This window comes from Antechinus flavipes, chromosome 4 (assembly GCF_016432865.1).
Source record: "Antechinus flavipes isolate AdamAnt ecotype Samford, QLD, Australia chromosome 4, AdamAnt_v2, whole genome shotgun sequence".
Lineage (NCBI taxonomy): Eukaryota > Metazoa > Chordata > Mammalia > Dasyuromorphia > Dasyuridae > Antechinus > Antechinus flavipes.
In genome coordinates, this window is record NC_067401.1 from 52,859,625 (window position 1) to 52,873,986 (window position 14,362).

Consider the following 14,362-nt stretch of genomic DNA (forward strand, 5'->3'; position numbering starts at 1 on the left):
GGGGTTGGTGTTATCTTCCATGTTGTGGACTCAGTTGTTATTATTCTATATTTGGTGCACAATTGCTTATTTTGAAGTTTTAAAATTTGCTATTATATGAAAATAGTAATAACTCTGCCATATTTCTGGTTATATCATTTCTCTCCATGTTTTATATGAGTTGCTCCTGCAATTTAATGTTTTCTTTGACTGCTATAGCTCTATATTTTATAAAGAGATGAGATATCTTCCATGTGTGGTTGTTCAGGGGTTCTTCTATCTCCTTAATGTGGCAATAGTTTTATCTTGGATAATCTCTGGTAAGAAATTGCAGTAAAGTTATTATCTTTATTAATTATACATTTGTTGCTCAAAAAAAAAAAAGGGCAAGCTTAAAAGCTTGCTTAAAGAGGTCACATTGGAACCATTGTGATTACATGCAATGTCTTCTCATTTTTATTTAATTCAATCAATCATATGATCAAGACAACATTTTAGGTGTTGGAAATGTGAAAACAAAAGATCCTTTCATTCAAGAAATTACAGATCAGTATAATTCCAATTTGAGATTTTTAACAATTAAGGAAAAGAATTCCCCAAGAAAGTGGTACAAAGTGGTATGAGATGCATTTTAAAGGAAAAAAGGGACTCTTAAGAAGTCAAGGTGAGAGCAAATAAGGGCATGGGTGAGAATCAGAAATATGAAATGCCAACTTCAGTAAATACCAGGTAGCTCAGTTTGGTTAGGATGGAGAGTAAATAAAGAGAAAGAAAGTAGTAGGGAAAAGAAAAACAGTTACTTGGTGAAGGGGCATAATGGAAAAATACAGAAGAGTGCTGCCTGGGAAAGAGATGTATGACTTAGAATATTTTAAAAGGAGGTTCTGTGAGGAGCCATGCAACCAGAGGAAGTCCTCAGAAGTAAAATGTCCTTCTGAGGTGAGTTCTAGAGATGAAATGAGAGTCCTGGCTGAAAAGGTTTCTGGGACATGGTGAAGAAGTTCAATCAGAAATAGAGAGGCAGGTATCTTAATCTTTTGTGACATCATTTGCTATATCCTGTATGTTCTTCAGGAGTGACTTACTTGTTCTCCAGTGGAGGTGGGAAGAGTATAGAAGTATGTACATCAGGAAGGAAGAAGAGAGAAGAAAACATTACTATCTTCTGCTTGTTCTCCATGAGAGTGTTGCTTGGTCCCTAGCCTCCAATGGGATAGGAAGAGGAAATAAAGATAGCTTACTAAAATGTCTGGCATTTATTGCCTGATTTCTAGGCAGTCAATAAACATACATTAAGCATCTGCCATGTACCAGGCACTGCTAAGTACTAGGGATACAGAAAGTGGCAAAAAACAATCTTTGCCCTCAAAGGACTCTCAATCTATTGAGGGAGTCAACAAACAAATCTATACAAAACATGTTAGGATAAATAGGAAATAATAAAGGGGGAAGTACTACAATTAAGTTAGTTGGGGTTGGGAAAAGCTTCCTAAAGATGTTGTTTCACTTGGGACTCTAAGGAAGACAGGTGAGGCAATAGGTAGAGAACTAGAATAATGTTCTTAAAACCTAGAAAGAAAAGATTATCAAGGAGGGAAAGTGATCAGTAATATCAAAGGTAGGTCAAGGTGAATGAAGATTGAGAAATGTCCATTAGATATGACAACAAAAAGATCATGGCTAAGTTTGAAGAGAGTAATTTCAGTGGAATGTCAGAAACCCGATTGTAAGGGATTGGAAAGAGAAAATAAAAATTAAAGGCACTATAATAGTCTTTTTAAAAAGGTTAGCAAAAATAGGCAAATGCTATGATAGTTTGTGGGAATAAAAAGAACACGTTAGGGTTTATTCAGGATGGAGAAGATGTGGTCATATTTGGGGACAGCAAGAAATGAGTGGCGAATGATGGGATCGATCCAAGGCTGAGACTCAGCACAACACGATTAGCACAATGTTATGGGGATTAGGGACTCAAAAGAGGACAGCACAGAATTGAATTACTTCATCAAGAGATTAAGATGGGGAAAAGAGGAGTGTCTAGTGCAAGATAATGATAACAAAGTAATAATAATTACCTTTACACAGTGTTTGCTATGTGCCAAGCACTGTGCTAAGCCCTTTAAAATGAACTCATTTGATCTTTGCAACAACCTTGGGAGGTAGGTGCTACTTTCTCCATTTTATAAATGAGGAAACAGAGGCAAACAGCAGTTAATTGACTTACCTAGAATCACACATCTAGTAAATATGAGACCAGATTTGAACTCAGGTCTTCTTGAATTCAGATCAGTGCTCTCTTTACTAATATACTGAAGTGCCCTAATATGAGAGTAGGATTTGGGGAGAAGACAAAAATTACCAGCCACATATTAACTGAGGAAGGGTTTTGACTTGGGGGTCTACAGAGAACAACTGCTAGAATGTTGATGGTAGATTCTAACATAAAGCTTAAAGGAGGAGAGATTACCGAGTGATGGAGGAAGACCCTAGTAATGGGAACAAGGAATATTCCAAGTCCCTTATGTTGACCACTAAGCTAAAGAGAATGAATGAAGGTAAGGACAATACTGGAAAGGATGTTTAGAGTTTGTGTTCATCAAGGAGAAGTTAGATTTTAATAAAAGCAAATAGATTGGAGAGAAAAAGATTTAGAAAGAAGGAAAGTTTGTTGCCATGGAACAAGCATTACAGAGGGCACAGTGGAAGGGATGGGTGATGTTTGACCAAAACTTTGGGGGAGTAGGTTGAGGGGAATGGGAAAAAGAAATTTGTTGGTAGGGGCAGAGAACTGGATTTGAATGAAGACCTGTAGGGATTTAGATTGTTCTATGTAGGGTGTAACTAGATATGAGAAGGATCTTACTGAATGGAAGGCATCATTTTTCTTCCCAAAGGAGATAGACTGGAGGCAAAGCCAGTATGAGGTGGGAAGCACAATCAGGTAAAAGAACCTGTTTCAATATTCCTTTTCCTTTTAAAGACTGGAGGTTAGATAAGGGAGCAACCAACCAACAGTTGGATACAAATCCAACCTACATAATAGAAGAAAGTACCATTCCCCATAAAATTTTCTTTTTTTTTTCCCTCTGGAGGGAAGAGGAGGAGGAAAAAGGACAAGGACATATCTTATCATCTCACCTCACCATCTCTGACCTTCCTTGGAATAGAAAAAAAAACATTCTAGTTCCCTGTTGCTATGGTGAAGAGAAAGGCATCCTTTTATCTTAACCACTCACATCTCCTGATTGTTCAGATTCATTTGGTAAGTGTGTTGGTCCATCACATTAGAAAAAAATTGAGGTCATTCACAAAGAGCTCCTTATTCTCTTCTCCTTATGTAACATTAGTCAGGTGATTTTGCTAGTATCTCTTCCTTCTCCCTCTTCCTCCTCTGTTTCACATGATGAAGTGGCCATTCTCTTTGTCAATGTCAACACCTGTAGGAGCACAAATGATCCTATTTCATCCTGTTTCAAGTAGGTTCCTTTAAAAAAAAAAAAACCCTACTGTTATATTTTCCCATCTTACTCATTCTGAACTTCCACTAGATCATTCAAACCCTATTCTCCATCTACTACTGCCCAATTCCTTATTCCCTTTTTCTTTAACCCATCTTTTCCCAATGTTCCATCTTTCCTCTTCTGGAATGCCTCCTCCATGGTCAACACACTTGTTTTCATCTTAAATCTGTTTATTTCTCATTCCTTCCAACTTCTGGCTCCCAATGAGTCCTAGGTTCTCTATGACCAGGTTTTCCAGATCTTGTTGCCCTTTCATGGATGCCCCCAATTCATTGTTCTAGGTGGCATGTAGAGGGCTGAAACTCTTGAGTCGTTGCACTAAGGTCAGTTCAAGCACTTAGGGCTAATTACTGATTGGACAATACTCTATGGGCATATGCTTGGAAGGTGGTCCTTATTGGACAATACTCTATGGACATATGCTTGGAAAGTGGTCCTTCCCACTATCCTGTGCTGGCTCAATGATTGGTGTAAACAGAGGATTGTAGGAGGGACTAGGGGGTGGAGTAAGAAGAGCCAGAGTCACTTTTTGTGGTGGAAGAGGAGGAAGGTTACAGAGATTCTCTTCCATGCCCTTTACTTCTACCCCTAAAGACCAAGAATAAAGACTAAGGACTTTTGCTTATCCTGACTCCGGCTGATTCTGGGGATGTCTGGGGTGCTAGCGCGGTCGTCACAGTGGAAGAGTTAGAAAACTCCTTACTCTCTCCCTGCTACTTCTAAATTTTCCTGCCCCTATATCATTCAATTCCTCTTTGAGGTTCACAAAATACACATCTATGATCCAATCAAAATATTGGCAGCCATAGCCTCAACCTCTAGGAACAATACAGTTCCTTAGTAATTGAATTTAGTATCTAGCTCATAGAGAGTTTTGACTCAAACTTCCAACTAAAGAGGTTTTGAGGTTTCTTTCACAGAGCAAATCTGGTGTTGAACCTATTTCAACTGATATTTACAAGACAGGGGTTCCACTGCTCATACAAAAACTTACAATGTTTTCAAGTTATATAGCAAGAGGAGGTTATCTCCTAGAAGTTCAAGAATACCTCCACCATACATCTCTCTAAAGGAAAAGAAAATAGATTGTCCTGTGACAATCACAAGGGAATTTCTCTTTTAGTTACTGCCAACAAGACTCTTACTAAAGTCCTCCTTAATAGGCTGGTCCTTCACATGGAAGATAGTCATCTACCTGAGAGCCAGAGTTGCTTCAGAAAGGGCCAAGGAATGATCAATATAGTGCTTGCTGCTCAATGACTCCAGGAGAAATGCTAGAAACAGAACAGAGGTTTAATGCAAAATTTTTATCAATTTGACCAAGGCCTTTGATATTGTCATTTGTGAGGACTTGTGGACACTCATGGCAAAATTTCCTTAGTATTGCATGAGTTTCATTATGGCATGCTTGCACAGATTCTGGATAGATGATATTCTTATACTTTCTCAGTCACCAAGGGTGACTGAGCAGCACTGTATGTGCTTGCTCCCATGTTTTTTGGCATGATGTTTTCAGCAACGTTGTAAAGACACCTTCAATGAGGACAAAAAAATGGCACTAAGGCCAGTTTCTTACACTGATGGTAAATTATTTAACTTGAGAAGGCTTCAAACCAAGGCTAAAGTAGAGGTAGATTGATGTGTGACCTTTTGTTCACACATGACTGTGCACTCAACACAACCTCTGCGGCTAAGATGCAACAATGTATGGATCCATTTTCTGTTGTTTGTACTATTTTTGACCTCATAATAAACACCATGAAAAAACAGGTTCCATACCTGCCACACTATACCACACCATGTATGTGTGGAATCACTGGTTACAGCAAATGGAGAAATTTTGGATGCCATAAATAAGTTCACTTACCTTGACAGTATACTTCCTAGGGATGTGTACATAGATCATGAGACTGATATGTGCACTGCCAGAGCTAGGCTCTGAATAAAAGCATGAGAGAAAAGAGTAATTAGGCTGTCTACCAAACTGAAGGTTTTCAGAGCTGTTGTCCTTCTCTTGTATACCTGGAAAAACTGGACTGATCACACAATAATGACTGATGGATGATTTAGGAGTTATTCCTATGTTAGCAAAAGGATATCCCACTTTACATAAGCAAATATTTCACAGGCTTCTATGTAAAGTGATTTTTACATAATGTGAATTTTCTCTCTGGTGTGGGGAAATGAGGGAGGAAGGGAAGCAGGACAGAGATACACCTACGGAGGAAGAAGACCAGCACATGTTTCAAGGATATGTGAAGGAACAAAACAGTAAGAGATGGAAGAGGAACCATGTTGGGGCTTGGCTAGAACTAAAAGTAAGGACAAATGGAGGTAGATGTGTGGGGACTAGACATGAATACAAATAGGAGAGGATGCTCTACAGAAAAAAGACAAGACATGTAGGTAAAAGAATGGGGCAAAGCTCTTCTATCTCAGTGCTAGAGTTCTCAAGCCAAGTCCACAATCCTTCTATACAGCAGCAGTGGTGTAGAGCTGATCTCTCCATGGCTCTGTTTTTCTGCTTTCACTTTGAGGTTTTTATTATTATTTGTAGGGTGGGTAGAAGGCAGTGGAGAATGGAGCTGAGGGGCAGAAACAGAATGTGTAGTACTTCACAGTAAAGTTAACATAAGTTTTTTTTTTTTTTTTGGGGGGGGGAAGTGAACTGCTTTCAAGATTCTTTACTAAAGTCAAATTTGCATAATGTAAATTTACATTGTGAGAACTGTAAATAATTTCATTTTTTAAAAAATGCCTTATTTTTAACATCATATTTAACTTCTCTCCTTCCCAGAAATTCTTATAAGAGCAAGAAAATAAAAAATTGTTCAGCAAAACCAACCATATTTGATAATATATCCAATATTATATACCTATGCTCTTCCCACATTTGTAATGAAGAGACAGTGGAGGAAAGTGCAGGACCAAACTTGCTTATCACAATTATACACTATTCAGTTTTATATCACTTTTTTTTTTAAAATCATTGACATTATCATAGCATGCAGCCAGGTGACAGAATGGAAGAGAGTAGGACTTGTAATCTTGGAAAATTGAATTCAAATCCTGCCTCATACTCTTATAAGCCATGTGAAAGGGGGCAAGTCCCTTCACCTCTTTATGCCTCAATTTCCTCATCTTTAAAATGGGGATAATAGCACCCACATCACAAGATCATGAGTTAACATATGTAAAGTGCTCTGCAAATCTTAAAAAATATTATATAAATGCTGTTATTATTCAATCATTGTACATCATTACCTGGTTCTATTTTCTTCCTTTTAGGCAAGTTCCCATATAATTCTTTCCACATTTCTTCAAATTTGTCATATCTTGTGGCACAGCAATATTCTATAACACTCAATCACTTTGATTCTTCTGGCTATTTTTCAATCATTGGGTACCAAATTGGTTTCTAGTTCTCTAAAAATGGTGAAGTATTTTGTTATACATGAAACCTTTTCTTTCCTTTAGTCAGCTTAATTTTTTTTTTGCATTGTTGTTCAGTTTATATTCAGCATCTTATTTCTTTGAAAACAGTGTTACTGATATTGATTTGTCTTAATTTTTGCCTTTTGCTTTTATTCCATAGTAATTTCCCATTGCACCTTTCTTAAAGTTGAGCAAAACCAAGTGGCATAGTGAAATTATATATACACACCCCACTCACAATATTCCATCACTTAACTTCCCATTTCTCTATTGAGAAAAACTTTTTTCCCTTTTGTTCATCAGGATCAAGATCATTGGAGTTAATTTGAGTTCAGCTACTTTTTAGTTTTGCTGCAGTGTAAATTTTATTTGTACCAATGATTATGAGGACAGATGATGCAGATGGTGTGCAGTGCTTAAGAGTTCAGTCAGAGATGAAAGATGCCAATGTCATCTGGAGTCTGACTTTTGTTGTAATTGGACTTTGATGACTCTGGAAGAGAAAATGAGGCTGACAACTTTGTGTAAACTCTGCCTCACTTAAATCAACTCAAGATATCATCTCATGATGTCATTGGTTCTCACTGAAAATCAAAGATAAGCAACTTTATTGTATTATTGTAGTCATGCTATATATTGTTGTGCTTTGCTCTACTACTTAAGCAATACATACACATTTTCCCACGTTTCTCTGAATTCTATTCAATTCATATACAATTATCTATTCAGCTATTTTCTAATATGTAAAAATCCACTTTATTCCCAGTTTTTGTTTTTCTGTCACAAAATAACTTTTGGGGCAAATATGTTCTTTATATCTTTTAAAAGATTATATTGAGTGGCCTGAACTATATCCTTCATTTTTCTTGCCAATTTTTTTTTTTTTTGAGCAGATTCAAATTAATTCTGTGACCTTAAAGTTGTATTCAAGGTAGGGATTCGTTTTCTCTAAAATGGCTTTTACTGTATTTAAGTTTTCAGTAGAGGCTTTAATCATGATGCTTTGGAATGAAGTCTACTTTGAATCTGGTATTTTTTCCTTTTTTCTCCTCTGAATAATAAATTTAAAAGAGAAAATAAGTAGTCTGAATGCAGATAAAAGAGGCAGCTACACACTGCTTTTGTGACGGTGGGGATATATATGGTTAAACATTACTGGATCTAAGATACTTTAAGAATTACAATGGATTTAGAATTCAAACTTCTCTGGGGATTGTGCAGACCATTGAAATTTGCAATGAGGATTTTATCATGATGACTTATTAAGTGTTAATAAATCTGAAGGTTGCAATGGGGCAAAGGCTTTGTGATGGAAGACTCTTGTGTGAACATTTTATCAAGGTGATTGGTAGTGAAGAGGAAGTTGAAACAATTGTCTTAAAAAAGAATTTTTTTTTTTTTTTAAGGTTGGGAAGACATGTTTGTAGAATAAGAAAATGTTGGAAAAAGAGAAACTAAAGATATGTAAGATAGACGTGATTACTGATGGATTAAGAATCCTGTCAGATACTATAAGTGGATTTAGAGATTTTAGATTCAGTTTATGAAAAACTAAAACATAGAAATGGGCTATTGAGGAAAGTAGTGGATTTTTCATCAATAAAGTTTTGATGAAATAGAGAATGACTACTAATTGGAGATTCTTAGATAAAGCATGGGTTGAATTGTCTGAGTTTTCTTACATTTCTGCTTAATCATACTTGTGTATAGGTTTTGCCTTCAACATATTCCAGGACAAGGACATTTTCTTATCATTTAGCACATATGTGTATGTATGTATATGTGTCTCTTTTTTTTTTTTTTTAAGGATTAAGTGACTTGCCCAAGATCACACAGGTAGTAAGCATTAAGTGTCTTACTTAACAACTTAAAAGTTAGATATGAACTCAGGTCTTCTAGATTCCAGGGCCGGCGCTCTATCCACTGCGCCATCTAGCTGCCCCTCACTTTTCCTTTGAACTTTGTTATCCCACGAGGCTATCATAGCTTTTGGCACACAATAAAACCTTTTTTACTGAATAGGATTTTTAAAAAGAAGAGTATCTTCTGTCTTATGAGAAATAAACGATCTTTTCATTTGTAGTAGGTGACTTGAGACCCTATGTCCTTTGAAGGCTGACTCCTTAGGCTCTTTAAAAACTGTTGAAGAGGTAGCCTGCTGTAAGGCAGAAGGTGGCGCTGTCCAGTGGGAAACAGAAGGGGGAATAAGTAAAATCCAAGAAATGGCTGGGTGGGTGTTCTGGCTTACCAGAGCTCCAACAACACTACAGTCTGTGGGTGGGTGAGGTGGAGAGACTGAAAGGTCAAAATCAGCCATTTTGAGAGATGGAAACCTATTACAGAAACAGGGATATCACCCCCTAGTGTAAGTCAAAGTACTACTCAAAGAGAAAGAGGTAGAAACCAGAGCGGAAACGGTTTGTAGACCCGGAACCGTTTTTAACTTACAATCCCTCTCTGAGAATTTTCTTTTGTGATTGTCGATTGATCCGGAAGGACAGGGAACGGAAATGATCAGCAATTGGCTGAACGCGGAAGGGCGGAGCTCAATTCAGCAAGTGGCTATCGAAGCCGGATATGACGATTCCGGAAATAGCTAGCCAAAGTTCGTTCTGGCTTGTTCTTTCAGTGGGCGGGGTCGAGAGGGCTGGATTCACCCAGTCACCACCTTCTCCACTACTCCAAAAGCCCAGCTCCTCCCTTCCGGCCACAATCAACTGGTCGCCCCCTGCCGCCCCTACAGTGTGACACACACTAGAGCGGCCTGTGCGTGGAAGCTCCACCCCGCTACTTCCCCAGCCAACTCCGACATCCGGGGCTTACGCCACGGCCCCTCCCTCCTGGCGCTTTCATCCTTCTCAGTGCGGCCTTGGGCGGGGTTTCGTACGCTCACGTCCACTTCCCCCGGGCACAGACCGAGGTCGCCCTTGGGGGTCCCTCGCTCTAGGACACGGAAACTGGCACCCCCACCAGCGCTGCGACGGCTCCCGCCCTTGATCTCAGCCCCTGTGCCGAAACCTCGGGAGCTCGCGCTCCGTTTTGTCTCTGCACCCCCTCACCGCGTCCCCGCTTTTCACCCCTTCCCTATCCCTAGCATGTCCAACCTGCCGAGGGTCGTCCTGAAACCCCCCGAGGACGTTTCAGGCAGCGCCGCCCCGCCATGGTAAGTACCCGGCTCCTCGCCTCCCCGCCTGTCCTCGGGCTTGGGCCACGGCCCTTCCCGAGAGCGTCCTGTCCTCCCCGCGCCGAGGTTCCTCCCCCTCCCCCATCGACTCGCTGCCCCCCCCGCCCTCGCAGGACCGTCGCCTCCGAAGAGCTTCTAGAGGACTGCCATCATGGCCGATGGCGCTGCGTGGCGGCGCGCGTGTCCTGCGCAGGCTTCTCGAAGATCCGGCAGCCACAATGGTGGGAGCCCAGCGGAGGGCGGGCCCGGTTTGGAGAGCGCGGCAAAAATCGTAGCTTTTGTGAGCCTGCGGCAGGCGAGGGCTTGGGGCTCAAAGCGGCGCGGCCCTCGCGGGACAGGAAGCGAGCGCCGAGGGCGGGCCTTCCGTGATGAGCAGCGTATTTGCTGCGTCTGGGGAAAAGGAGAAAGATGAAGGTTTGGGCCCGAGCCGGAAAGGGCACCTGGAGGTTTCCCCAATGAGAGCCAGACCCCACAGGGAAGCTAATGCGGTGGGAGGGCTCGCGCGGCAGTCAGTGTGACTGGGGAAGCTGAGTTTGGAGAACACTTCCTCCAGGTCAGTTGTTAGACCAATCAGGAGGCAGGTATATCCAGCTGCTGAAATTGACATTGAAGTTCGCTCCCGGGCCGGTGGTGCCGAGTGGTGCAGGCAGTAGGCTTTTGGTTGCCTGGAGAAAGAAGACCGGAAGAAGAGAAAGCAAGTGGTGATGTCTGAAGCAGTGCTCACTAAACTTAATGGAGCGCCCTTTGGTTGACCCAGTGGAGAAGAGAAGGCCACTATTATCTCAGTTGTAGAGACGTGAAAATCGGCTCTTAGGGCTTCATACTTCATCAAGCCAGGATTAGACCCCATCTATTACTCTTGCTTTCTGACACCAAATCCATTGTACTTTTTAAAAAGCATTTGTATGAAGAAACATTTTCCCCCCAAAATGGTCTGATTAACCAGTTCTACCATTTGCTTAGCATGTAGGGTAAGTTGTCACCTGATCTAAAGAAACAATCTGATTGTCAGCAAGGAATTATTAGTGGATATTCCTAAAAATTTATGTAGGTGCTGACAGCAATTAATGATGGAAGAGGAAGAAAGGAAAAGTATTAAAACTGTAGATGCTTTCCAATATTTTATTTGGTCCTTACAACAACCCTGGGCGGTTACGATCCTTTTTTACAGTTGAGGAAACTGAGGGAGACAGGTCATGAAACTCACCCAGAGTCACCCAGTTAGTAAGTGACCAAGGACAGATTTGAACTCCAGTCTTGTGGACACCTGGCCCAGGATTTTGTCCACCGTACTAACTAGCTCCATCAGCTGAGAAAATTATTGAAGATGCTTCAATCACTCCAGAAAGATGACACAGAAGTGATTCAGATCAAAAAAGGCAAGCTGCCCAGAGTCTTGGAATGGTAGAAGATGATTCATATTTCATAGGAAATTTGAAAAGGAAGATCCAACCATTGGCATCTCTTGAAAGTTCCTTTCAAGGATAGAGTAATGAAGGAAAAAAGGATGCTGGTGATCATTTTCTTGTTCTTAGGCTCTTTCCCTGTCATGCTATGGTTAAAGGAAGAACATCTTCATCTGGATATAATTAAGAGGATAGCCAGGAGTTGAATAAGTATTTGTGATCTTGGGAGAAAGGATATCACAATAGAGAATTTTACATTTTCTGCTCTTAGAGGGTAGGGGAGAGAATTAGCATTTACATACTACTTACTATGTGCCCAATATTATCCCTCTTTTGCAAATGAGAAAACCGAGAGGATAAAAAGAACAAACTGAAGTGACTTGTTCAGGTTCACCAGTGTCTGAGGCCCAATTCCAGGGCTAGCGCTCTGGCGCCCCCTAGCGATCTTAGATTGTAAGAGCAGAAAACAGGTTTTGGTTTATAATCTGCTTTAGTATTCCCTTCAGAGCCTAACATAGTGCTTTTCATATGCATTTTTCCTTAATGAATGTGTTTATATGTATAAATTTTAAGCATAATGAAAGAACAGGAAATGAGAAATGCCGAATAAGTGGCATACTAAAGAGAAAACAGATTTTTTAAAAATGTTGAATAAGAATTACATTTTTCTGTCTGCCCAAGGCAGTATTCTTTTAAAAACAGACTATGTTCCTTTACTTTCATTTTTCTCGTATTACATAATAGATGTTTTAAACTCTATGCTTTGTGTTAATGACATGAGAGAAGAAACGATTTTAATTTGTTGACCTATTTTAAGTGTTTCAATTTTTTCTTTTTGTCAAATATTTAGAATTTATAAGGAAAATTCAGCATTTTGCCTAATTAAATCAGGTTTTCTTATATATATTTATCTGTTTATGACTTCCATTTTACTCTTCTACCCACTCAATATTTTCATTGTCATGAGGATTTTATTATTTGTTTCTTATTAGTTTTTCTTTTCCTCATCCAGATGACTGTCATGCTAGGTTAAGATGTTAGCCTAGCCCAGGCTTTGAGTACACTATCTGACGTTTTGGAGCCATTTCTTTTTAATTTTAGTAACTTTGTGACATTAGTAACTTATTTTTAGTAACTTTGTTAAATTCTTATTGAGTAATTCAGTTTTTAAAAAATTAAGAAAAGAAAGGGAGATACATTACATATCCAAATAAAATTTATCAAGTTACTTGTCTTTATGTATTTATATTTGTTAGCCTTTTTATGTATTAAAATCCCATTTTTCTACTTAAATTCTAGTTAAAATTTTTTTTAAATGACAGATTAATCGTTTGACCTTATAAATCTGGACTTAATGAGACTGTCCATATTCTCTTAATATTATATTTAGGCTGAAATGAGTTGCTGCCAATGTTAGCTAGGTTTGCTTAGCTGATGCATAATTTTCAAAATTATTAGGAGAAATTAAATTTAAAGTTTTGAAGTATATTTGAACTTTGAACGACCATACAAATCAATACCAGCTCATCTTGAAATAAATTAAGTATAGCTTTTTTTTAAAGTGAAAACTTTTATTAAAAAGTGGAAAGCCTTGGGATTCATACTGAGTGAATTTCAACTATTGATGCTCCTGGCTGTTGGTAGTGTAAGACACCATCTGAGACAAACAGATGTTAATTTTGAAATCAGTTAGTCTTTGTATTTTAAAATGTGTTTTGTAAATGTCCTTCTTTGGGTTTCAGAGTCCTATGTAAAATTAGGAAAGATAGGGATAAATGTTCTGTGTAGGTTCCATTCTGCCTCTATGATTTTGAGATTTTTCTATTTATTTGAGGAAATATATATTTGATCCCATTTATTGTATATCTTAGTATTCTGTGTTTCATTTTCATTTTCAAGATTTTTCTCAGCCCATTGTCTGGAAATCAAATTTCATTTTTTATTCTAGCTGGTTGAGTAAGTATATGTTTACATGCTGAGTGGCAGAATCACTTTGTACTTCTGCAGGAAACACTGAAATGGAGAGGAAAGTGAACATTGGCTTAAAACTAGAAACTATCAAAATTAAGGAGAATCGTGACTTTTAGAAGGTACATTGCATGACATATTCGGAGCTCCAAAAATCTCTACAACTTTGAATTTCAGCATTGTTATTTAAAACAAATAATTGTTAAGAAATTGTAGATAATATTATTAACCTCTGTACAAATTATAACAAATTTGGTTTCTGTTTTGAATGGGGCTTCGAGTTTTATGGATATTAGCTACAGACACTTATTTAGACAAATGAATAAAACCTTTAATATATATATTTTTTATATGTAATGTATATAATATATATATACATATTTAAATTTTAGAGTCACCAGTAATGACATTATGAAAATCCTCAAATTAATAATACTAATAATATAATCCTAATGGTTCTTTGGAGATCTGCTGTTGTGGCAATATTCAGTTGAACCAACCTTAGTGACTTTCCACTGTTAGGTCCTGGGGGACCCACTACAAAAGAATTACAATGTTTAATTTCTGCCATTAAGGGCTTTATTTTTGGACTCACAAGAGATCACAATGGAACAAGTGGAAAATAGTCAAACTGAGTAACATCTAGCTAATATGTGACCTGTGACATTCTTTTCAATTTTAAGAATTATTTTCTTTGAATTGGACAAACAAGAGTCTTAAGAGAGTAAAAATAAAAACTGATGTACCCTGGGATGGTTGGGAATGGTACCTCAAAGATAAAACAAGCTCTTTTATGAATATATCTTTTAGAGCTTGAAGGAACTCTGGTCATTTAATCTAACTTATTTGTGTTATAGAAAAGGAAGTTG

The 14,362-nt window shown here is 38.5% G+C and overlaps 1 protein-coding gene and 1 long non-coding RNA gene across 3 annotated transcripts in view; one reads left to right on the top strand and one right to left on the bottom strand.

Annotated features, from left to right (window-relative positions):
• Window positions 1–354: 354 nt before the first annotated feature.
• Window positions 355–9,480, bottom strand: LOC127559348 (uncharacterized). The gene is made up of 3 exons (XR_007953104.1): window positions 9,384–9,480; window positions 4,696–4,774; window positions 355–3,416 (listed from the first exon to the last, which is right to left on the bottom strand). It is a non-coding gene; the product is annotated as an uncharacterized LOC127559348 (long non-coding RNA).
• Window positions 9,455–14,362, top strand: part of LRIF1 (ligand dependent nuclear receptor interacting factor 1) — a 53,209-nt gene continuing 48,301 nt past the window's right edge. For both annotated transcript variants that reach the window (XR_007953103.1, XM_051993064.1), the window contains exon 1: window positions 9,455–10,098. Coding sequence is in view for 1 of the 2 variants with exons in the window: in XM_051993064.1 (XP_051849024.1) it covers window positions 10,031–10,098 (68 nt within the window). In the remaining variant the exon portion in view is untranslated. The remainder of the gene's footprint in view (window positions 10,099–14,362) is intronic.